This window comes from Lagopus leucura, unplaced genomic scaffold, assembly GCF_019238085.1.
Source record: "Lagopus leucura isolate 7727_CA_CO unplaced genomic scaffold, USGS_WTPT01 Super-Scaffold_702, whole genome shotgun sequence".
Classification (NCBI taxonomy): domain Eukaryota; kingdom Metazoa; phylum Chordata; class Aves; order Galliformes; family Phasianidae; genus Lagopus; species Lagopus leucura.
The window spans coordinates 11,844,013-11,870,054 of NW_024962254.1; the positions used below are offsets into that span (position 1 = coordinate 11,844,013).

At 40.7% G+C, this 26,042-nt stretch overlaps 1 protein-coding gene across 3 annotated transcripts in view; it reads right to left on the reverse strand.

Annotated features, from left to right (window-relative positions):
* Positions 1-5,265: 5,265 nt before the first annotated feature.
* PDGFD (platelet derived growth factor D) overlaps positions 5,266-26,042 on the reverse strand; it is a 134,056-nt gene continuing 113,279 nt past the window's right edge. For all 3 annotated transcript variants that reach the window (XM_042862605.1, XM_042862604.1, XM_042862602.1), the window contains 2 exons: positions 19,152-19,366; positions 5,266-5,434 (listed from right to left, as the gene is read on the reverse strand). In XM_042862605.1, the coding sequence (XP_042718539.1) occupies positions 5,300-5,434; positions 19,152-19,366 (350 nt within the window). In that variant the 3' untranslated portion in view covers positions 5,266-5,299. The remainder of the gene's footprint in view (positions 5,435-19,151; positions 19,367-26,042) is intronic.

The window sequence follows — 26,042 nt, forward strand, 5'->3', positions numbered from 1 at the left end:
CCCAGCTCACACCCAGACAGAAAGTCATCGCTCTGCAACAACCATTGTCCACAAACAATTCCTCTTTGCTCAGTGTGGCCCAGGCAAGGCAAAAGTTTGGACGCTCCTGCCTGGAGAGACTTTTCTGAGCCATAGCCCTCAGTGGAAGTCCAAGGCCTTGTCAGGAATTTCTCTCTCATTTTCAGGATGCACTTTGTAAAGCAAACTACTCCCTCCCTCTTGCTCTCGATGAAACCTAAGAGCAGAGTGGAGTCTTGGTCCTTGGAGATACTCAGCATCTGACTGGACACAGCGCTGTGCAGCCCCCTGTAGGTAGCCCTGCTTTGAGCTGAGGTTGGACAAGGCCTTCTCCAGAGGCCCTTTCCCACCTCTGCCTGTCAGCGATTCTCCACTCTGGGGGAGAACTCCTCTTTCTCCATATCCAACTTGTGAATGGAAATCCCAGGCCAGGTTGGTATTACCTTCTTCTGTTTTCTTGTGCTGAAGTGGCAAAAAGCTGTGACTGTGGCAGTGGATAGAAAGATTTGAGGGAACTGTATTAATAGGTGGGATTGTTTCCAAGGTCACCTTCACCTCAGTGAGGGTAAACTGATTTCAGACTGAAGTGAGAGATCCCAGTGCATCAGCTGCTTGAGATGATACTCTCCAAACTCACAGGCCAGAAAGGTTAAGATGTCTGCTCTTATTACTTGTCTAACAAAAATGCCATGAATCAAAGTTAAGGGCTTTTTTTATGTCTTATGTCACTTTTCATCAAAATATCTGGAAGGTACCCAGCTCTTCTTTATCCTGTTCTCTTCATACTGGTTCTGAAACTGAAGTTTTTTCAACTTGGGCAGAAATCCTTCGTTGGCTTGGAAATGGAGCATCAAATACAGTCACTGTTATTATGTAACTCATTCCATTTTTATTAAAGCATGTCTGTGTGACAGCAGCTTTCTGCAAGCAATACATAAATGAGGTTCTGAAACTCAGTTTGAAAAATAAGGTTTTATAAATTTGGCTTTGAAGCATCATTTTCGCTACCTGTAAGTGATTTTCAGGCAAAGTCTGAAGTCAAATCAGTTTTAGAAGACGATCTGAAACCTGTCTCCATCTTAGTACACATGGCACAGTATTTGTTGGTTTGGAAATTCCCTTTATTGAAGAAGTCTTGGAGAAGAAATGCAAAACCTAATTTGCACTTTAAACACTAAGATATTCAAGGTCAGTCAGTGAATGATCAAATAAACTATAAATGTTATGTATTTCAGCACATTTGATCAAGACAGTCAATAAACAAATTTATAGTTCTTAGAATGAGAGACCAGAATACTGATTTCTTCATTTCATTAGCTGCTGCACTGGAGTCCCCAGGAGGATAAGAACAAACTGGACATCTGTTGAATTCACATTTCAGCGGAATGACTGAGCTCCACAAAAGAGCAAGGGAAATCATAAATGGATTTGCAGAGAGGTGTTTTCAAGCTGTTGCAAAACTTAAGATTAACTACAAAAGATTCTGTAGACTCCTCAAATGAGACGAAAAATGTTTTAAAAAAATGTATTATTTTAAACAAATAAGAAAAGGTGTTTCCAATGACCTTAGAAACCTGGTGCATTTTCAGATGATAAGATGGAGAGCTGCTTTTTGTGTTGCAGATCTATAAAAGTCATCACTCATATGAGCACAAGGTCAATCTGATAATGTTAGCTAGCTATTAGTTCTATAGGTACAAAGCAATGCCAGACTGAAGGAGCTTTATGCCATTCTTGCACACTTTGCTATTCCTGCTATACAGGTTCTCAGTGTCTATATAGGATACTCAGTGCACTTCTGATGGGCAAAAATATTCTCCAACCATTGAATACATCCTTGTTCACTGTGCACAAGATAACTGTTCTTTTTGTCTGGGAATCTCTGTTCTGTCTGCCTTGGTTCAGTCTAAAACAAAAAGAAAAAAAAAGAAAGAAGAATATATGAATTGTTTCTTTGAATAGCAAGGACCGGACTGCTGAGCTGCTGCTGCTATACAAGAAGCTTTTCTACCATTGGGGTTTAAACTCAGTTATCATAAAATCACACTCAGGTTTTTCCCTGATGGTATTCCTGGATCTGACTGCTAAAAGTCTCTCAGATACCTCATCTGGATGGTGTCCTGTTGTGGAAATATCCTCCAGTAAATTGCAGGGTCTTAATTAATCAGAACTCTGAATGAACACACAAAGCATCTTATTTCAAAAGCAGTATTTATTTTTTTTCCATCAAGATAAGACACATTACATACTGCATAGGGTAAGAAATAATGCTACAAGAGCTGCATTTAACTGAGATAACAACAACAACAACAAAAATTTGAGAGATTGCACTTGAGAAAGTAGGCTCTGTCCCAGAAGAATACACTAAATGAAAAGCTAGTGAGTGGCTTTGAAATCATTCGAGTTTAGAAAATGTGCTTATTTTAGAGGGTTCCAATTCCACCAATAAAAACAATTTTTTTTTTTAATAGCACTGTTTTTTAAATTAAAACAATATGTAAACAGCATAGCAATTATTACACAGACAAAAGAAATAAAGGTGTGGAAAAACATCTTGACAATTTCTACTAATAAATAAAAAAGGAAAAGTTTTTGGCTGCTACTTGACTTCACCAGGATCAGCACAGCAGGTGGATGAGAAGTTTGGAAATGTTTCACATTTTGTGACCAGTTGAGTGTACTTTTAAGAAACTAAGCATTAAGAGAGTAATCCCTTTTACAGCTGAATTTTCCTGCTGGATCCTAGCATCCACTGCTGCCTGCATCAAATTCAGTTAGCCAAACTACTGGCTGTACAGTGTTTACCATGTTTCACACCATTTGCCATGGTTCTATTTCCCTTAAGATGCCCAAATCAGATTTCTAGTCTCTTTCTTACACGGTGAAAAGGGAGTAAACTCCCACACTGGTGATTTCAAACTAAGGCATGCTTGGGAAGGAGCATCTCTCCCTGCTGCCCATTGAGGTGACTTAGTGTGAATACCCCCAGGACTGGGCTGTTTGGGATGCAGATGGACAAACAAACAGATGCGTGGGGAATGCCATGCACAGTGGATGCCTGATTCGCATCTTCCCTTGAGGGGTGAGAATTACAGAACCACTCAGAGCACAAAGGCATGAGGCAGTTGCTTCCTACCACTGATGCTAAGAGGCTGGAGTGCTTAGGCATACTTGCAGTACAATGCAGTCAGAAATATACGCTAGAGAGAGTGCGCCGTCTCAAAAACAATCAGTACTGTCAAGATCTCACATGCAATTTTCTTCCCAAATTAGCTGAAAATTATGGAAGGGCTGGGTCAATCCTGTTATAAAGCAAGAGACAGAAAAAGAATGAAGTCTTTTTTAAGCAGTTCTGAAATAAGAAATGAAGCTGGCAATCTTTGGTTACAGCGTTGTTCTTTTAAAGTGAATTGCTTTGAAAAATGATGAATCACTTCCCAACTCAGCATTTGGGAACATTTTTAAATAGACATCTGGGAGCCAGAGAGGAAAAATTAATATAAATAATAATAATAAAAAAAAACCCACACATTTTGAATCTTAAATGTTAAAATACAAGAAAGAAAGCAACACAGCATTTCTAAGGGACGTTTCAGTAAAGTTTTGTTAAAATTATAAAAGAGCACTTATAAAATACTTGAGCTGATAAAGAGGCTGTTAGAACATTACTGCACTTCTATAACAAAACCACATATTACTAAAACATACTGGCTTAAAGAATCTCAGTATTATACTATAGCACATGTCAGTTTCCACTAATGTCAAACTACTTGGCTCTTTCAGAGAGGCAGAAACCCAAGAGGCAACACGAACAAGATGAACTGCTGCAGTCTGTGTCTGCTGTTAAACATAAAACCTCAACCATTAAACATGCCACCCCATTCTTTCTGCTACATTCATGATAAAAACTCCAGTTCTTCCATAAACTTCATTCTGCCTGTGTTTTACTCTGAACAGTTTCTGGAGCAGCATTTTATAGCCTTAAAGCTGGCTCGAAGGATGTTTTTTTCCTTTCTCATGGAGAGCACTTGCATAATATTTAAAAAGGCATAGGAAGTTATGTCGTAGCTTTTACAGTGCTTATTTTATTCTGAGGTGGTGTTTATAATATTATTGTGCTCGTTAATAAATGATGCACACTTTCCTTGACAGACAAACATTGCTTAATGAGTTAATATGCCTCAGCAAAATGCAATCTAAAAGAAATTCATTGTTAACAGTTTAACCATGGCAATACACATAACTGAAGTGAAACAAAAGCCTCAGATAACTAAGATTAATGGATATATGACAAAGTTATAATAATCCATATTTAAAACAAACAAACGAACCCCAAACCAAGTAACGATAATTAAATCTCAAGCACAGTTTAGTTTCCCAGTAACACAACTACAACACAAATCAATATTTTCAACAAACAAGTGCCCTATCTTCATTGCCTGCTTAGGGAGACATGGCACTTCTCCAGCTATGGCAAGGAGGGGACTGGGCACAGATCAGAACCAGCCCCAGCCCACAGGGGACCTGAAGGGCCCCATCTCACCATGCTTGCAGAAGGATATGAATGATGGTTCCTGTAGTCACTGTGGCAAAGGTGCCCCTGTACCCCCTACCACCACCAGTGTCCCAGCTTATGCAAAGCATTTACTAATTTTGTCACAAGATCTGCTTGAGGACAGATAGTGAGATTTGACTCTCCTGGTGTTTTATTTCATGTAATAAAGGATTTTTCTCATTGCACAGCACTCTTCTGAGAGGTGATGCTGGCAAGTTCATTTTCAGATCTGGATTAACCATTTTACAATTGCATGGGCTCAAATTCTCCTTTCATTTATACCCACAAAATTCTACTGACAGGAGAGTTCCACAGGTAGAAATGGCAGCAGAATTTGAGCATAGGAAATGGTGAGATATTTGCAGAAACACAACAAATGCTCTTTCACTGCCAGCTTACACAACTTCTGTGGGCCTTGTGCACCTAAAAACTGTAAGTGACCTTTGAAAATTTCAACCCTCAGACTCTAGCTATAGTGAGCATAATTCCTGGATGCTGATATATAAATGTATGATATGCCTCTTTAGCTGCCATGGCACTAATCAGCCCAGCTATGCTGAAACACAGCAATCATTTCTTCTAATTGCAAAGGCAGGCTAGTAGCAAAGTTCAAATGATTAGTGACTAAAGGTCCTCAGAGCAATCCTGCTTAAAAGTAAATGTCTGGTAAGCTGCAATTAGTGGGTCTTATGTTTTTTCTTTCCTTTTTTTTTTTTTAATTTTTTTTTATCGGGGTGGTCTTGAACTGCAGATACAATCACAGCGATCATGATGATCCAACTGTATATCTACTAAAGCCATGTTCTTTCTTGCTTTGCCTTTCTTTCGGGGATGCTCAGCCTCAGGGACAAATTTCAGCACCTGGGAAAATGAAGAGGAATGCATCAATTAAAAAACACTGGTAAGAGATCTGAAGAGGAGAATGTTGGGGAAGTTCCAGCCTCATCTGCAGCTCGCACACACACCTCTGCCCATGGATCCACACCCACCTGCAGGTTCACAAGACAACCTTTAGGCAGTCTCTCCTGGCAACACATTTGTACTATGGTGTTTTGTTCTTTATTTCCCTTTATGGAAGGGAGGGTGCTTGGATTCTATCTTGGAGCTTCGATTTTACTTTCTGCCCATCAAAACACATTTTTGTTACACTTCCAACTTCTTCTTTTCTCTCTGTGACAACCTGCTGCATTGTCTGTCCTAGAGCTTTGACAGATTGGATTATTTCCTACCTCAGGTATCTTTGTATCATGCAGTTCCCTAACCATGTCCAGAGCAGTTCCTTTGCATGCTGATTATCAGGCATGTTTCCTTTGGCTTGTCTTTCCAGTCCCACAAATATTTGAATTGTTCCAACACATCTTTCATGCATATTTCTACTCTAAAGAGCAAGCAAAGATTTTTTAATGCAATTTGAAATCTCTGAAGTGCATCTTTAGAATTGGTCCAAAACTGAAATGCCTGTTAAGAGGCAGAAAAAGAATGGAGCTTGCACAAAATTTGTACCTAGGTATCAGTGAGTTTCTCCGGAATCTGACTATTATTGGCTTCTCTTAAAAATACGTGCCTTACCTGAAAAATCACTGTGAATAATGTGAAAGGAAACAACAAACCAAAGCAAGAATAAGATCTTAGGGAAATGTACATAGTAGAAGAGACTTCTGAAAAAAAGCCAAAAAAAACCCACCCTCACCAAAACATATAGGCAAGATAACTGCAAGACTCAAAAAGAGAGTCAAAGGTTATAAAGAAAAGGGGCAACATATACAAGATGCAACAGATGAAATCCTATTTGAGTGTAGGGAAATAAATAATGTGAGAGTGGTTAAACACTAGAGCAGGTTGCCCTGAGAGGTTGTGGAAACCCTGTAGATTGTCAAAGTTAATAGCACAAAACCTTGGGCAGCCTCATCTAACTTTGAAATTCCCTGCTTTGAATGGGAGATGGAGCTAGATGACCTCTAAAGATGCCTTCCAACCCAAATTACTGTATGAAACTGAGTTCATGGAAATAGTGTGGATATGTAGAAAACAGCTACAATGTTGAGTCCTATCTCATCTTCTGTGATAGTGTATGTATGTGAACATACTGGTAAAGGCTGAGCAGCACGGAAGTTTGCAGGGGCATGCTTAAGTGAGCCTGCTGTTTGATTCGGGGTATCTGTGCAAGAGCTTACATCCCCATTCCCATCCCCTGGTGGTGCAAACCAGGGGAAGGGAATACTCTCGTTTTGTTTCATTAGCTTGTTGTTGAAATGCTTATGGTAGTTTAGCAGAAGAGGTTGTAATTTCAAATTACAGCTCTGAAACTTAAGTGTACATTTTGATTAAGCACCCAAGCTGAGTTCAGAATAAGAACACTTTAACTCTCCCATAGCATTTATCTTCCTAAATCTCACAACACACTGCACAAAAAGATAGGCATCATTGTCAAACCTCCGCAGGCAGAGACTGTGGAACTATTTCCTCAAGGCTCTGTGACAGATCAGTAGAACTATCGGAGGCATTATCTGGTCCTTTTCTTTTTGAAATCACTTACTTACTGATGGAAAGCAGGATGAGGAAAGGTGTCTGCAAGAAGATGAGCAGATTCTATACTCTGCAGCCTCAAGCATGTCATGTCAGAAACCAAACACTAGTGAGGTACTAGAACCAATACACCTCACCTCTTGCCAGACTGTTGTGAGGATGTGCTTGGCAAAGGAACTGATCATCAAAACATTGGTTTTGTCTGTTCACAAGACGGAGAGAAGTGTGTCTTGTTTACGACATGCCAAAGCCACTGGACATGTGGGGAGTGGGACCACTCAAGTTACATGAGTGTCACAACCACAGAAACACCCACATCTTCAGCACTGGATAACAGGCCTCATATTGTCACTCAGTTATTAACCTCCTTTTAGTACAAAGTACGTTCTGTTCTTCGACCTTAAAACATCATGGAAGCGTTAAGGTACTCTGGGGAAGGAGAGGGAATAAGAGGCTGAGTAGCAGGTTTACAAAACATTTGCAGCTTTGGCAGCTTCAGCAGAATTAGGATTTCCCAAAAACTAAATATGAATGACATGCCTAACATTAACCATGAATGCCTGGCAGAATTGGTGGGGAAGGGAGATGCAGGTGTGAAGTCTTCAAGATAAGACTATTTGTTCTTCACTGTTAATGCCTGAAGGATAGGAAGGCCATGGGATGTAACAAAAGACATAAGCATTGAACACCGTATTATTTCATCCTCCCTTGTGTGACAAAATTCACATTCCATCTGTGTAATACTGAGGAAGGACTGTACCTAAGAAAGGTACACAGGTGGCATTTTAACCTGTTGGGAAGATGTGAATGCTTTCCACTGTTCCCCCTCTACTCAGCACTGGTGAGGCCACACCTCAAGTACTGTGTTCAGTTTTGGGCTCCTCACTACAGGAAAGACATTGAGGCCCTGGAATGTGTCCAGAGAAGGGCAACGAAACTGGTGAGGGGTCTGGAGCACAAGTCTTATGAGGAGCAGCTGAGGGAGCTGGGATTGTTCAGTGTGGAGAAGAGGAGGCTCAGGGGAGACCTCATTGCACTGTACAACTTCCTGAAGGGAGGCTGTGGTGAAGAGGGATTTGGCCTCTTCTCCCAGGCAACGAGCAGGACATGGGGTAATGGCTGCAAGTTGTACCAGAAGAGGTTTAGATTAGACATAAGGAAGAACTTTTTCTCTCAGAGAGTGGTCAGGCTGCCCAGGGAGGTGATGGAGTTGCCGTCCATGGCAGTGTTCAAGAGGCGTCTGGATGACGTGCTGAGTGATGTGGTTTAGTGCTTGTGGTGGCAATGGTGATGAGGAGACAGTTGGACTAGATGATCTTATAGGTCGTTTCCAACCTTGTGATTCTATGATTCCATGAAATGCAGAGACATGCGATTAAAAAAGGGGGGGAGAGGGGAGAAAGCAACAGAATGATAGTGGATCTGAATCAATTTTGAACTTTGACTGCCTCAATATAGGCAGTGAAGCCCAATGGACAACAGAACAACCCACAGTACCACACTGTCATTCAAACAGAAAGGAAAATAACTCAGTCAAGCTTATAAGATTATTAAAGGGCTGAAAATAGACTGCATCTTCAAACATTTTTTTTTATTATTTAAGAAAACATACTTTTGAAATGAAGTACAGCTACTGAAGCTCCATCCATGATAGAATTCTTTACTTAAGGAAGCCTTTCATCAAAATCTGAAAAACTTTGCAAGATCATGGGTAGGTAGATCTGCTTTTATCAACTGAAAGCAAATGAAAGTATGCAACGGGATGAGAACAAAGATTCGGTCTGTATTTAAGCCATCACACCTCCTGGCAGCTTGGGGATTTTCCCTGTGTTTTATATTAAGAAACATGAGCACAGTATATGGGCTTTGCTGATAAGAGTAGAAAAATGAATTGGCAGGCACTTCCTCAGACAAGACAGGAAAGCAGTGTTTGAACACAGCTGAAATTGGACTGCTTTAATAGCTGATCACAGAACTGATGTTCAAAGCTTTCAGTCTAGCTTCCATCTAATAGTTTTAGTTTCAGCTAAATACAGAGAATTGAAAAGAATCAGGAAGTAAGGCCATTTCTTGTGACCATGGTAGTTGAAAGAAAATCCTTTCTTCTGAAAATAGCCGCTGTTTATTCATTACATGGTCAGTTTCTTTAAGGTGAGGAACTACAGAGTTAATGAAAACAGTTCAAAGAAATTTTGTTTAGGACACTTTATTGCTCCCTTTTTGATGAGGTCAGCAGAATTTCTGCTGTAAGAAAATAAGGATATGGGGAAGGACTGGAACATTCAAAAGATTTATTTTGTGTGAGTGAAAAGAAGAATAATTTTGCAGTTTTCAAATTAAAGGAGCAATGTCTGTGATTGTTAACCAAACTGTCGTGCCCCAGCTGTTCCTCACAAAGAACATGTAACTACAGACATACAGCACTCTTCAAACACTGAGTTAGTTATGGACATAAAGCTCTGTAACATAAAAAAAAAATAATAAAAGCAAGACATAGGACTTAATATCTGAAATGGATTTGGTGTTTATGGGTAATAAAATGAAAAGTGTCGGGGCCTTGTAACATTCCTCATTCAGATAAATCCATAGGAGTGTGCCAACATGCTGGACAGTACTTTTTGTAAATGGGCCTGAGCACTGGAGAGGCTTTGAGGCCAGGTGAATGTGGCAACTTCCTTGGGACTGGTGGGGAAGGAAATAAAATGTTTACACAGTTTTCCATGACAGGAATCTTGCCTGCTGATAAAGCACTGAATTTGGATTCTTTTAACTGAAGAGCAAAGCCATCACCCAAAAACAGCTTCTGGAAGCTGAAGCCAGATAACTTCAGTCTTGAATTAGACAACACCTGTTCAAGACAAGCTGCCCCATCACTTGGACAGCCCACCAAGAACCTGAGGGATTTACAGTCTCAGTTTGAGGACATCACAGAACAGCTGTGTTTTAGTAGGTATACAATACAAGATCAGGGCTTGCTCTGGGGACAGCAGAGTGCTTTCCAGCAGCCTGTGGAGCAAAGGAAGTTCCCTCCTCCAACCACAGCAGATATATAAAAGCACTTCTTAACTTGATTTCAGGATCAGCAGGGCAAGTTCAGGGGCTGAGAAAGGCAGGGCAGTGATGACTGCTAGGAAAAGGTCCATCTAGAGATAGTGTGTTCACCCTGATGCATACCCAGCACTTCTTCAGTAGAAGCATCAACAGAGGAAGCTTCAGAAGATGATTCACCTGTACCACCCGCTTCTGGAAGTGGGTGTTAGGCTTGCTCTGTTAGCTAGGAAAGAAGCCCAACAGCTGACTCCCAGCTTTAGGTGGGCAGAGCCATATGGGGAAAACCACTCCCTTCTTGCTATATATCATTTACCTGTGAAGTCAAACAACATTTAGCTATGGCAGTCCGTTCTGGGTGATTTCCATTCTAATAAAAAGCAAGGAGTAATACAGAATTCAGACCATAGAAAAATGTATGAAAATGAAAAATTTTTAACTTACAATTGTTTACTATTGTTTACTTTATGTATTAGTACATAGAGTGCTCCAAAAGTAATGCCTCCTATTTTATTATGTGGGCCAGCGATATCAGAGGAGGATGTTGGTGGTACAGCAGTAGAGGTTGAACCTTCCCACCAATATTCCATTATATGTTGTTGCTTCATGACAGATGGCAGCAGAGAGACAGTCTGACAGAATGGTGTCTGACAAGGAAGTGCACATGAAGCAAAGGTGTGGAACGGAATTCCTTGAAGAGCATCTCAGCCAGCTCATCCACACAAATCAGCAGATTACAACCAGGGAACTGTTACAGAGTTGCATATTGGCTTCAACGCACTGGAAACAATTGTAGTAAAGTCGGAATATCACAAAGCTTGTGCCCACAAATGCTCACAGAGGAACAGGAAGAACACCATGTGCACATTTGTCAGTACCTACTGAACCAATATGAGGCTTCAGGTGACAATTTCCTGGATCACACTGTAACCAGTAACAAGATGTGCTGTCTCCACTACAAGCAGGAGTCAAAACGGCAGTGTGTGAAATGGTGATATATGAATATATCTGAAGAAAAGGTTTAAGACACCACCCTTACTGGGGCTGTGATGTCCAAGTGATGTCCACTGTCTTTTAGGATAGGAAAGTGTCAATCCTGGATTTCCTGGAATCCATACAAACTATCAACTCTTGACCAATGCATTGCAGCACTGACCTCCACTGCTACAGATTTTATGAATGCAGTATGCATTCATGTTCATCACTGGCTAAAATGCATACCTAATGGTGGTGACCATGCTGAGAAAGTGTTTTATAGATGAGAATTTGCTCTATCAAATAGTGTTATTGTGCTTTTTGTATCAGTTGTAGTTTGAATAGAAATAAATAGGAGGCATTCTTTTCAGAGGAACCTATGCATTTGTTAATACCAACTCCAGTAATATTCTTTGTTAAATTCTTGATCAATAGTTTAAACACCAATAAAAATCTCACTCAGAACTTTTTTTTTTTTCCTGATGAGGCTAAGAAGACCACAATTTATCAAAACCATGACTATAGTTTACCAAATACTTGGTTGGCTGTGTATTCCATAGAAAAATGATGGAGAGCAACTCTGGATCCAATTTGAGATGAATATTTCAGTGAAATTTGTACTTTGCAGAGCTTATTTTAACTTACAGCTATTCAGCATGATCTAATCTCCTTTTGCTCATCTAAAAATACTATCATTCTAGCATGCAAGCCAAATTATATTTCTCTGAGGTTCATGAAAGAGAACACATCAAAAGCACAAAACATTCAACACAGATTCAAGTTCTGATACAGACTAAAGATCTTACTCAGCAAGTTTTCAAAGTTATCTCATCCAAAGGTCACAAATAGTTTAGCTGTGCCGTTAGCATAAGAAACCAAGCATCATGGGAATGTGGTACATAATTTAGCATAAGGACCTTTATTCCAGTAGGACTGTAGCCTAAAATAACAACAGAGACCTAAAGTTGTGTTCTTTCTTACCAGGCATAATTGCAGGATATCAGGAAGAAAATAAAAACGGTTCGTTTGATCATCAGTGGTAGCATTCAAACTAAGGGGTTATTACCATGGAATCACTGCTCTTAAAAATTATTTGGCTTAAAAGTAAAGAATTTGAAATGCTTACCAAAACTACAGTATTTTTGACATACTAGATAGCAACAGGAGCCTCACTTTTTGTCATCTGGTCAAGTGTTATGGCTCTGACCCTTGCTTGCCACTGACCAGATACAGGTGTTCCCTGTTCCCCAACTACCTCTCTTTGTCCAGACCTGTATCACAGCTGTCTCATTAGCTTAACTTCCAGATACCATCCCAAGAACTTTCATTTTAATCTAGTAAAAAAATATTCTCTCCCTGCACCTCTTTGATCTCACTGTTCATCAAGTAATCTAGCAGTCACTTCTGGCTCATTCTGTTTCCTTGTATTTGCAGTTTCTTGTATAATATTTCTAAGCATTATCTCTTGTCAGGTTAATTCTGCGCCTTTATTGCCATAACAACCTTTCTGTCTTCTTTGTACACCTACAATCACTCTGGGACATGCAACAATCAAACCATATTCCTTGCACATCGGTCTGACGATGCTAGCTCTTTTTAATCACTCAATTTCCTTTGTTGAGTCATTTTTGTGTAGTTATTTAATGTTTCTCTCTGTAAAGACAGGATAAGAATTATTGTCTGCTCTCATTAAGTGCCTCCTTAAGATTTGCTTAAGGTTTTGCTTAAGGTTTACCTCCCTGTGGAAAAAGAAAAAAAAAAAAGGAAGACAAAAAGAAAAAAGCACAGACAACACAAAATCGCAATTGTTTCAGTTCTTAACACCATTGCAGCAGCTTCTCTGCCTCAGTCAAGTTGCATACCACCTTTTTACTTTCTCCCCTGTTCCTTCCTAGCCAACAACACTCTTTGTTGACAACGGACTTATTTCTCCTCTGCCATCCCTTTGCAGGGCAGCAAGATGTTACCAAGTTGCAACATGAGTACTAATTTAAACCTTGTGGTTAAGAATTGTTGCACGTACGTCCTTTGAAGCTCCACTTAACATGAGGCTTGAATGGAGGTATAACGATGCAAAAAAAGCAGAAAAACAAACAAAGCAACATATACACAGTGAAAAATGCATCAGTCTTTACTGTTGAGAAATTAAGTAGGTAAGGGAGATGCAATCAGCTTTCACCACTTTATTTTTCCTTATGTGGCTCTTAGCTGTGCTGCAGAATACGTTGTTGGTGGAGGTTTATGCACTGTGACAAATACTGGTTGCTACCTTAAGAGCGTTTATTCCTCATGGAAACTCATTTCACATCTCATCAGTTACAGCAGTGAGATGGGGAAACCGATTTCTTGTTTCTCCAAGGGATGAGCACACTGGCTGGATGGCACAGCTGCAGATCTTGCTGCACAAAGTCCTGGCCTCTCTGGGCAGGGTTACCTCAAGGTTCAAATTCCCTCACTCCTTAAAAGGCAGCCCCAGGCACTTCCAAAGAAATGTACTGCAAGGGGAATCATCCTTTCATTTCAGCTCCCCCTTAGCACGTTAGATGTGAGCATTTGATTAAGAGGTGCCACATTCATTTCCATGAATCACTTTGTCTTTGCACAGAGCCCTGCACCATAACTCAGCATCACTTCTGGCAGGCTGTCAGGGAGAGGCATTTTGAGACACTGCCAGCACTAGGCCTGTTTAGTTTGCAGGGTTCGTGACACCATGTGGTAAGCCCTGAGTGTCCATGAGCTCTGGTCTCAAGCAAAACCAGAAGCAGTGAAAAACCACAGAGTATCGCAAGACTCCTGCAAAAGAAAACACACCCATAAAACTAGCTGTTTACTCAAGCTTTGAACCTTTTTATTTCTGGAAATTGCTGAGTGTTCTGGTTAAGTTATGGCAGAATTCCAAGTTTCAAAAAAAACCAACAACCCAATATCTTATTATTAGCATTTCTCAGGGCAATTAAGTTGCCACTTGTTGGGGGCATTCTCATTTTCTCCCTGTCGTTGCATTATTTCTTACAATTGAACATGATAGGAAAGAGCTGCACGGTCTGTTCAAGGAACTGCAGCAGTAGCAGCTTGGGGAAAAGTGATTGCTATTAGTCCTCAGAAATAAAGTGGGAATGCTAAGAGACCTATTGATGAGCACAGTTATAAGGCTTTGAACAGAAACTGGAAAACATCAAGAGCATAAGAAGGTAACCTTGAAATCTCTCTGGACTGTAAGCCTTTCTCAGAATGAGCACATGGCACTGGTGCATCCAGAGGTGCCAGCATGTACCTCAGCACAGCAGCTGCTGTGGTACTGCAGGATGCTGGCTGTAGAGTATGGGGTAGCTCAGAAATGTTAGACAACTTATACATGTTTTCCAGTTTTTACCATTGAGGTCAAATACATTCATGTGTAGGATGTGTAGCTACAGCAGGTCCAGGAGCTTGACAGATGAAGCATTTAGGCAAATTTCATCTGGCAAAAAAAAGAAATCTGGATTCTACATGATTTGCTTTTAATTGCTACAGACATGTCCTTTGCTCTGCCGTCTTGTACTTCCGTGTCTTTGCAACTGAATCAAAGTAATTTGAGACTTGCATTTGAACCTGGTTGACCTTGTCCTGGAGCAGAAGGAAAAGGTTTTGGCTCTGGGGACTTCATAATGCATAAAACTCTGTCCTTTGTCATGCAGTGAAAGGCTTTTTGATTAAGGTTAGTGGGTTTCAAATTGCCTTCATAAAGCATAAAGCATAGAGTCATAGAATCACAGAATGGCCTGGGTTGAAAAGGACCACAATGATCATCGAGTTTCAACCCCCTGCTATGCGCAGGGTCACCAACCACCAGACCAGGCTGCCCAGAGCCACATCCAGCCTGGACTTGAATGCCTCCAGGGATGGGGCATCCACAGCCTCCTTGGGCAACCTGTTCCAGTGTGTCACCACCCTCCATGTGAAAAACTTCCTCCTAATATCTAACCCAAACCTCCCCTGCCTCAGTTTAAAACCATTCCTCCTTGTCCTATCACTATCCACTCTCGTAAACAGCTGTTCCCTCCCCTGTTTTTATGTTCTCTTCAAGTTCTGGAAGGTCACACTGAGGTCTTCCCGGAGCCTTCTCTTTTGCAAGCTAAACAAGCTCAGTTCCCTCAACCCTTCCTCATAGGAGAGGTGCTCCAGCCCTCTGATCATCTTGGTGGCCCTCCTCTGCACACTCTCCAAGAGCTCCACGTCCTTCCTGTACTGGGGGCCCCAGGCCTGGACACAGTGCTGCAGATGGGGCCTCACAAGAGCTGAGGAGAGGGGGACGTACATGGTCCTAAAGCTGATGTGTCGAGAAGCTCCTCCTCTGTACATTTACTGCTAGATGATTATGTGGAATTAGAATTAAATGTTGAGACAAATAAAGAATAAAACTGACTGCTTGTGTGAAGCCAATAATAATAATAATAATGATAATAAAGTGTAAAGTATTTTGAAATAAAAATAATGGACACATCTTTAGCATGTCATACGTGAATTTATCTGCATGACTTCCACTCACATTAATGGCAGCCGCTTGGCTAAATATCTGCTCAGTGAGCTGTTAATTCATGCCTAAGGGATTAAGTTTAATTTCAAACTTTCAGAAGCGATGTAATGCTAAAGGTGAAACTTTGTCTTAAATTCATACACTTTTCAGAACAAAGAGAACAAAGGAGCAGCATAATAAATTAGCAGTAATGTGTTAATCTGAATATTGAATTTCCAGAATATAGTGATTAATTTAATATGCTGTGACATTCCGATTCTGACCAATACCCGATTAGTGTGGTATTCTAGTGTTCCAGTATCAATGTTCCCAAAGACACGATGAAAAATAACTAGTTGACAGCATGTTTACGCCCAAATTTTTTTCTAGCTGCTCAGTTTTCTGTCTACTCTGCCTTGGTGAGGTCATGTCTGGAATACAGTCTGGGGCTCCCCAGTTCAAAAAAGACAGGGATCTTAGAAAGAGACCAGGGGAGGGCAACAAATGTGATAAATGGCCTGGAGCATCTCCTGTATGAGGAAATGCTGAGATCTCTTCAGAGAAGAGAAGGCTGAGAGGGAATCACATCACTGTTTATAAACATCCTAAGTGTGGGAGTCAAGTCGATGGGGATGGACTCTTTTTGATGGCGAGCAACAGTAGCACAAGGGACAACAGGCAGAAATAGGAATGCAGGAAGTTCTATTTCAGCAAAAGGAAGAACTTCTTTACTATGACGGAGCACAGGAACAGGCTGCCCAGAGAGTCTGTTGATCTCCTTCTCTGGAGATATTCAAGCCCATTTGGATACTTCCCTGTGTGACCTACTGTAGGGAACCTGCTTTAGCAGTGGGTTGGATTGGATGATTTCTAGAGGTCCCTTCCAACCCCTCCTATTCTGTGATTCTGTGATTCAGTAGTTGGCCTAAGCTCTGACACAAGATTCTCAGTTTATATTTTACTTCCAATTCTCTTAGAATTGCTCTGAATTTGAATTCTTCAGTCTTATACTTAAGTAATGAAATTCCACATAGATTTACTGTGCAAAAAAAATTAAATTCCTTTTTATAATTTTAAATTAGTTCCCTTTCAGTACTCCTCAGACTGTATTTGGTCTTTTTCTAAGGAGAAAATTATTTGGAGAAGATCTGAATGTCCTGTAGGCAGTATTCTCTACTTTGTATCTTTCATTGTGCCTTCTCTTATTGACAGTGTTTTTCTAAATGAAAGGATCCAAAACTTTTGAGCCATTTTCTTTAAAAATAGTTCTGATGTGTATCATCTGCTGTGTCTCTACTGATTATGGTTTGAGCTTCTATTTATCCTTTCTGCACCTGCCTGCATATTTCTAAGCAGCAACAGTCAAAATCCATACAAGTACCCCACCTGTTTATCTGAGCCATAGTAAATGCTTGCTGTGCTATTCTGTTCACATCTGTTTCTGCAGAATACTGTCACTTGTTTTTTTTTTTATCACCATCTCTGTAACAAACAAATGTTTCTCGGAACCTCTTCACCACTCGACCTTTAGTCCAGCTTCCCACTCCTTTCCTTTCACATACAGTGGTATATAGATAAATAGTCAAGACTGCTTGTCCCAATGCTTGCTGCTTTTCTGAATAGCATTTATAAGTAGTTTCACAGGTCTGCTGTAAACCCTTGCAGCCTTCCATGCTGTGAAAGTACTTTGTCTCCTGCATTATCTGTCATTCTTGCCACTCTCAGTTCACCCCCTTCCAGATTGATCATACATGAAATAATGCTTAATCCCCACGCCGGGAGCACCCACAGATATCACTTCCCATGTAGCAAACTGCTCATCTCTTCCACCTCTTTGCTCTTTAACTAATCCACGACTGATCGTGTCTGGTAGACAGTCAGCTCCCTGAAGGAGGTGCCAGGCCTTTCAGCATTGCTGTATAATGCTGTGATGCTGCATGAATATTCATTCGTATGCAAAACATTCTAGCTTCATTTTATCAGCTTGCAGTCATCTAGGTGTTTTATACTTATATATATTTTTTTCCAATTCACTTTTCTCCCATTGAGATAAGGCTTTTTGCTCTGTAATTACCAGGGTCATCCCCTGCATCTTGCTTAAAATTAGATAAAATATTAATTATTCTCTAGACTCAGCTGATGTGAAGTATGCCATACAGTGCAGCTGATGGTAAGAAAAATCTCTTACTCGGAAAATAATCAGAGTGTTCAGAGTGAGGCAAAAGGTCTGTTCCTAAACAGTCTCCAGATAGTTCAGCCCGTTTCTCCAAGTTAAAGCCTTTATGAGCACACATCACCTCTAGATTAAAAGTCATGGAATCACAGAATCATAGAATCATAGAATGACTTAGGTTGGGGGGGACCTTAAAGATCACCTAGTTTCAATCCTCCTGCCATGGGCAGGGCTGCCCATGCCCATATCCGTAAAGTTCACCTTAACTTGAGACTTAAGTAGCAACTGAGGCTCTTAAAAGAGTTGTGTGTTTGAAACTAAGTCAGCATGGCATATGGGTACTTGCTTTCAGACACTGACAGTCTCACACCAAGTAAACTTCCTAGATGTGTTCTCTTCGGTGAACATTGTTTATTTCTGGTTTTGAAAATGCTGATTCAGAGGCAAAAAAATTTTCCTTGTTCTCCCCAACAAAGGGAACTTGCTTTTTCTGAATGCTACAAATAAATATCATGGACATTTTTCTCATCCAGAATTTTGCATTAAAAAAATGCTGAGTGGAAAAAAAATAAAGCTAAAGCTGAAAGATTCAACTTTCCTACAGGCAATAAATCTGGGAAGAGAGTTTAGAAACAGCTTAATTTTCATTTCCTACTGCGACCATAAGTTTAAGAGACACTGCATAAACCAATAGAAAGCACAGTCAAATACGTCAAGGAACAGATCTCTCTGTTACTAAAAGAGTACTTTCACCGGTATATGACTGAATCAGTCCTTCACCAAGAAAATTGGTCCAAGATAAGCCTAACTAACTGGGATTATATGGTAGCATCCATGCAGAGAGGTGGCAGAAGTTATCTCCAACTTCTAAATTAACTTACCCATAAATCTATGTTAACATCCCTTCCTAGCACATATAAACCTCCTCTCCCCCTGCTCTGTCACCACCTCCAAATGTCCAAATCCCCATGGGATTGTTGGCATCCGTTGTAGTTCCACCCCTGCTGCACTAGAGGATGTGAATGTGCTCCATGAGGTATTGAACAGGGATCCAATACAGACAAGAAAAACAATGTTAGGACTAAGTCTAGGCTCCATTTCTGGGCTACATGCTGTCTGGAAGTCCAGGCAGATCTCTTTCCTCACGAAGGACACTGATCATGGTGGGCATTCATTGAAACGTCCTGGCCTCTCCCAAACAACAGCATCTCTGCCTGTCAGTAAGTTTTTGCCCAGCTTCACAGTGCAGATGTAACATGATAATTAACACAGCACCACATGCAGATCTGAGAAAAGCCTTCAGAATTCACATAAGCAAATAAATAAACAAAACAAAGTACTGAAGGAAAGAGAAGAAGTACCTCATGATATTTTTTCACTGTTTTCCCAGACACGCATGTGCAGGATTTCCAATTTGAAGTCCCACAGCCACAATTCCCTCCACAGCGCTGGACAAGGAGGCAGCGAGGGAAGAAAACGGCATTTGTCAGCTTCAGTTCTTCCCTTAAATTGACAGAGTAGTTTCTCGGAGTGCAGCTGTAGCGCTTCACATCATCATTCAACCTGTCCAGGTCAACTGGAATGCAAAAGGGGCTTCGTTAGCAAGGTCTAAATGGGACATTTTCCCAGTTCAAACTGCTCCCTGGGCAGCTGGTAACACAGCAATGTGCTCCTGGTTGGGAAATACATGAGGTATAGCAGTGATTACTGAACAAGTAAGCATAAACCCACCCATTTTAAATCATTACAGGTGGCCATTCTGGCTCTCATCCTGCCCACAGTGACTCCCAAATGCAGGGCTTGCACAGACTATAAAGGTGATGAGAGAGCTTGTAATAAAACACGGACCGGAAAGCTCAAGGCCAGTTATTTTACTTGCTGTGTCACTGACCTGCTGGGTGACAGATTCCACCTCTGTCCCTCTCTTTCCTGATTATACTCTATTTACCCGAAGTTATTTTTATTCTGGGCATGATGTTTTGCCTACCGGCAGGCAAACAAAGAGCAAACACTTAACAGCAGACTCTTCCAGTGACCTGCAGATAAACACCTTTGTAGAGAGATCCATCCTTCCTCAGAAGGGCCTCTAGGACAGGTGGCACTCCTTGCTATCCTCAATTGTCTGTGTTGGTCATGGATAGAGTCTAGATACCTCACTTTTAGATGCCTAAATCAATCTAAGCAATATTAATTTTAGCTTTTAAGTGCTACTATAATAGGCATACAAATAAATACAATTAAAACTAATGAGCTTCATTGAACGCCAGTGGCTGGTTGATGTTTGAATGCCTGTTATTTCCGTGAGATGCGTCATGCAAACAAGCAGTAAAGCCAACCATAAAAATAACTTATAGACTATCCACTGTGAGTTTTAGTGCTGTTTCTAGCTTCATCTTGCAAAGCTGAAATAAAATTTAAAAAAAAAAAAAACCTTCTATAAATTCATTTTCCACAGTGGTGACACAGTTAAAAGAAACACACTCAATTAATTTTATTTCTATAAGTTTCCTGATTTATCTTTCCATTCTTTTCTACTTTCTTCTTTTCTGTAGGATCCTGTCCACTAGCTAAATGTTTAAAATCTTACTAATTCTTTCAAGATTGGAGGATATGGGAACCTGTGTTAAAAAGTGAGATCCTTCATACTGAAACTAAAAACCAGAAATAAAATTAAAATGCATTTTGAACTCATGAAGATTGAAAGCTGGAGAATTCATCTTTTTTTTTTAATCAAAATCTCCAAATTTCAAGAAAAATGGGAATCATAAACATTGTTTCTCAATACCAAATCATTAACTTCATGAACTTTAAAAAAAATGAGACGAGTTGCACTGAAAAGATAAATTAAGCTGGACAAAGAGAAATAACGTAACATGATTGGAGGGCATAGGAGACAAACAATAAACCCCTCTCATCCTAAACCGTATTTGTTAATGGGCACTTTGAAACGAAGCAGGAATTGTTCAAATGAGAACTGAGCTAGCACACAGATTTTCATGGGCACGTTGAATAGCTCAGCGTCCCCTTTGGTACTGAGCACACCTATGTCTGTGCTGTGCTACAAATGTGAAAACCTCCAGAAAAAGACAGAAGCACTGCAACCCTTCATTCCATCTGTGATTCAGTCCTTGTCATGGAGTAAATTGTGGAAAAAGCTGTGATTTGTAAATATCATGCACCTTTACATTCTGGACTTGAGGTACTCATTGGTTCACAGCAGATATGCAAGAAGCAATGGTGCATAAATGTCATGAGCACTGTTATACAAAATCATAGCAGCTTTACTTTCCTGGCAATATGTTATCTCAGTCAAAAGGAATTTTGCAGATAAATTGTGATTTTATAGCAATCGTGATACATCTTGCTGTGAAATCTCAGTGCTTATGTCCAGAGATCTTGCATCTCTCCAGAAGAGGTATAGATCATCCTCCTGATACAAGCACAAAATCAATGGGGCTGCTGGTACATGCCTTCACTGCAAGAAAAATACGTCCCAAATGTCTACAGTCAGGACTTAGAAGACCAGAGAATATTGATTTTTTTGTTTTAACGGCTGATATTTTGTTCTCCACTATCATTCTTCAAAGCCACCCCTTTGCACTGCAGCTTATAAAGGTAATCCTCACAGGGAGGTGTTTCCCACTCATCTAAACATTCTCATCAGGATCTCTGCCAGCTCAGCTTTGGTTACTGATAAAGCAAGGTAGTATTTATCTGCCTCATATTTGTTTCAGGTGATTGACACAGAAAAAGTAACCAAAGGAAAAAAGAGAGCAGAAAATATTCTGCCTTCAAGATTAACTGGATTTCTTGAGACGAAAGCTCACAGCCTCCACAATCTGCACTGCAGCAGTCCAGAGGCAGAGATGCCGATACAAGCAGGATCCTGCTGGGGGAGGCTGCCTGTGGACACAGATGGCATTTGTGGATGGTGCAGCTCTAGACTGAGCATAAATGCTCAGAACTTTAATTCTGCGTTGATCATCATGCCTCCTCTTGGGGTGATAAAACAAGCTAGGCTTCTGGCAAGAGCTGGTCATTAGGGAGGGCCCAGACCCAGGCGGCATCAAGTGGCATCTCTGTGCAGGTGGAGATGTCCAGAGGACTGAACAAAATTTCCCCTCAGGCTCAACAGTTCTTAATTCTACATTGAGCTGATACCTATTGTCACAGCTGTTGTTATCAGCACAGGAATGAGTCTTTGTAATGAGACTGGCAGAGAGGGAAAGCGTTTAAAGGACCAGGATGAGGGTCCTTCCTGCAGAGAGCATTATATCTATTGCAGTGGCACACATATTAGCTCCAGTACTTAAGCTGCTCAATTCAAATGGCAAGGGGTGACCAGGCAAACTGGAGGAAAGGCTTTGCTCAGTAGTGTGCAAAAGCCCAGTTTTGATGACTTTCAGAAGTCTTTGCAGTCTGTTAGGCTGAAGCTGAGTCAGTACTGTGGAGAGCTGTTGACTTGCTTGAAGCATAGGAGGGAATAACCAGATAATTAGGATAACTTTTGCTCTATGCAATATGAAAAGATCAGCTATTTTTGATGAAAGCTCAAAGCTTTCAGCAGATGTATTTTTCAGGAATTCCATAATCAACCAGTGGAAAATTACATGATTTTTAGCATATTTTTCCACAACAAACTATTTTTGAAACATTTCCCATACGACTGCATGAATTGTCCCTGATTTAATATCCAGAGCATTCTGGAAATGACTTATCTTTAGTTCTTAGGACCCCCAAATACACAGTTTCCATTTAAGATGTGAATTCCCTTTGCTATATTACATCTCAGGCTCAGACTGAAATGGACAAATGACCACCTTTCCCATGGTGGAAAGGTCTTACTGCGGTGATGCCGAAATTATACAAATAACTGTAAGCAGAGAAGGAAAGATTAAATAACAGGTTGAAGAGATACATACAAAATGCCACCTGGAGGTAAACCCAATCTTTTTGGCTTTGCTCTACCAAAATCCTATGCTTGGTGGGACAAGGTGACTGTGCAAGATCTATGAGCAGCATGTAGTGGTCTTATCACACTGACAGATCCCATTGCCTGATTAGCTTTAGACCATGGTTTGCAACCCCGTTTACAATAAATAAATAAATAAATAAATAATCACATTTTTTCTCTGAACCACTCTCTCTGTTGAAAGCTGTGATATGCATTCTTTTTCCTGACTTTTCTACTGTCTGGAGCCTTTCTATTTCCTCATCCATGTAACAATGAGATTTTACAGTACAGTCAGTTTCATGCATCTCTTCACTGCTGTGACTAAAATGTAACCGAGCCTTGGCCTGACTGGTGTGAAATCCTGCTGCTTTACTTATCAACAATTGAAACCACAAGTGTCCTTAATTTAAAACTACAACAAAAAGGTTCTGTTGACTGGATGCAAATAACTTCAAAATATTATTACGGAACGTCTGCATCAAAGATTCAATTTGAAGGCAAATCAGGCATAAAAAGATGCACCAGAGCAGTAAGATGGATACTTGGGGTACAGTGCTTCCTCCTTCTTTTCCCTTCAGTCATACACTTAAACCCATTCTCATTTCTGATAGCACTAAAGCATGTGCTTACACTGAAACATTGATCCTAATGAGAGTTAAACACTGAAATCAGAGACTGCAGAGAGCTAATGTCTTACTTAGAAGGGACAGCCTTAAAGACTGCCGGGGAGAGAAACCCTGTGCTGCTGGTCACTGATTAATTCTAAAAAGACGGGCAGTCTGTTAAGGTTTCTGCTAACACAGTAAGTATTCCAAACTAATGGCCATAACATACTCCTGTCGAAACATTTTAACTTTTTTCAAGCATCAGCCACAGACTGGAGCTGAGGTGTAAAGGGACGGCAGGTCCCTCATCACAATGTTCCTATTCCATTTGTCAAGGCCATCTCCAAACTACACAGCTGCAGACCAGTCAGGCTGATTATGGTAAAATGAAAGAGTATGTCTCTCTGAAAACAATGTTCAGGCACTTGAAAGACAAGGAGGTGACTAGAAACAGCCAGCATAGGTTTGCCAAGGGCGAACTGACCAACCAACCTGAAAACTTGCTCTGGTGAGATGACTCTCTTGGAGGAGGGGAAAGCAGCTGGTGTTGCCTACCTTGATCTTAGCAACATTTCTGACACAGTAATTTACAGCATCCTTGAAGCCAAACGGCTGAGATAGAAAAGGTTAGATGGAATACAAATTAGGTAGATAAACAGAAGGACAAGGTAATCAGGAACTGCCAAATACAGCTGTTGCCTGGCTATTACTGGTGTTCCCAAAGTTTCCCAAGCTGGGGTCTATACTGCTAAAGGTCTCCACTAGTACTCCTCAGCATGTTTGTCAGTGCCCTTCAATTCTGGAAAATTGTCCTTATGCAGCAGAGTTGTCTTTCAGAGGGATCTCAGCAGACTAGAGAAATATGCAGGCAAGAACCCCATGAGATTCAGGGACAACAAATGGAAATTCCTGCATCTGACCTGGAATAACCTTATGCATCAGTCCAGACCAGTAACACCTGGCTCAGCAGCAGCACTGCAGAAAAAGACTTGGCATCCTAGTAGGCAGCAGGCTATATATGAATCAGCTGTTTGCTCATGCAGAAAGTGAATGCTCCCCTTCATTAAGCTATTGTGAAGCTGCAGGTAGAGTGCTGTGTTCGGTTTTGAGCTCCTTCAATGAAAGAGAAGGATCAACAAACTTGGAGTGCCGTGAAGGTGAACAGGATGGTCCACAAGAACCAAAGTGAGGCAGGAGAACTGGGTTTGTTTAGTGTGGAGACTAGACTAATGGGGGTTCTAATATCTCCAGTCATCTAAAAGAGGCTACAAGGAGGATGGAGCCATATTCTTCCTCACAGTGTGCAGCAAAAAGACAAAGGGCAAAAATCAGAAGTGGTTGCAAGGCAGTCCTAAAAAAATATTCATTGCAGTGACGGTGATTAACACTGGGACAAATTATCCAAAAGGTTGTGGAATTGCTCTGGATAGAAATATTCAAACCTTGACTAGGGAAGTTCCTATATAAACAGGTCTAAATTTGAAGCTGGTCCTGTTCTGGATAGAATTTTTGGTGAGGTGATCCACAGATTACCCTTGAAATCAAAATTATTCCATTTATCTGTGACTGACAATAAAATTCCAAGATGACTGTATGTTTGCTGTCTTTCCTGAAAAGGTATTGGTACCGCCAGCCATATGGTTGACTGTAAGGTTTAATGCCTGGTTTAGCATTAAACAGGGAGGTTGGTGGCCCTGCATGTGGCAAGGGGGTTGGAGATTCATGATCCTTGAGGTCCATTCCAACCCTGGCCATTCTGTGTGATTCTGTGATTTAGAAATATGATTTTAGTCTGTTATGAAGTCAGTATGGATGCGTGGAACTAACTGGACTTTGGGATGACACTCAGCACTATACCATGTTGACAACAGGCCATCTTAAGCATCATCTGTATGTATACAGAATATAACACTTAGAATTTCAAAGATTAATCTGCTTAACTTTCATTGAGGGATTTACCCACATTGCACAGTAAAATAGAGAAAGGACAGCCCATCTACTGACTGTCCTCTCCTTGCAGAAATCTGCACTTTCGTGTATCTTCTGCTGGAGGCAAGCAAACTGCTGCCAATTCTTCTAAAATTTCTAACTCCTGTTCTCTTTTCTATCAGCTAAAGAGATGTTTATATGCAAGAGGCCTGCATTCATTAGCTTGCCCGTGCTTGTATTTTCTGCATCAGTATGGGCTGGAACTGCAGAGTGTGAGCATTGTGCCATGCAGGGGCCCATAGCTCACTTCCAGATCCACGAATGTCTTGCACCCCTTATGTCCAGCATTTGTACTCCTGTGTATGCTTGAACTGCGTCAGGTAGTGCAGAATCACCGTTATGTATGGTCAGCAAAATTCAGAGCAGCTGTAGATGCTTGCAGCTATGATGAGGTTGAACCTGAAATGGAAAATTCAGTTCCCGACATATAGTAAACAGTTAAATCTTCCACTGGTTTAATTACCAGAATACACTAACATTGATACAATTATTCTTTTTCATATAGAGTGTTGATCAAACCCTGTCTTTTAGCCTTCAAAATATGGTCAGGGGTAATCAGCATTCTCCTGTACTGCTTAATGATATTGCAATAAGCAGTTTGTTAAATATACCTGAAAACTCTGGGAGCTGCCCAAATCTTTCTCTTGGGAGCTGGGGAAAAGATGCTGTGATTAGGATTTAATTCAGAATCACAATGCCAAGAT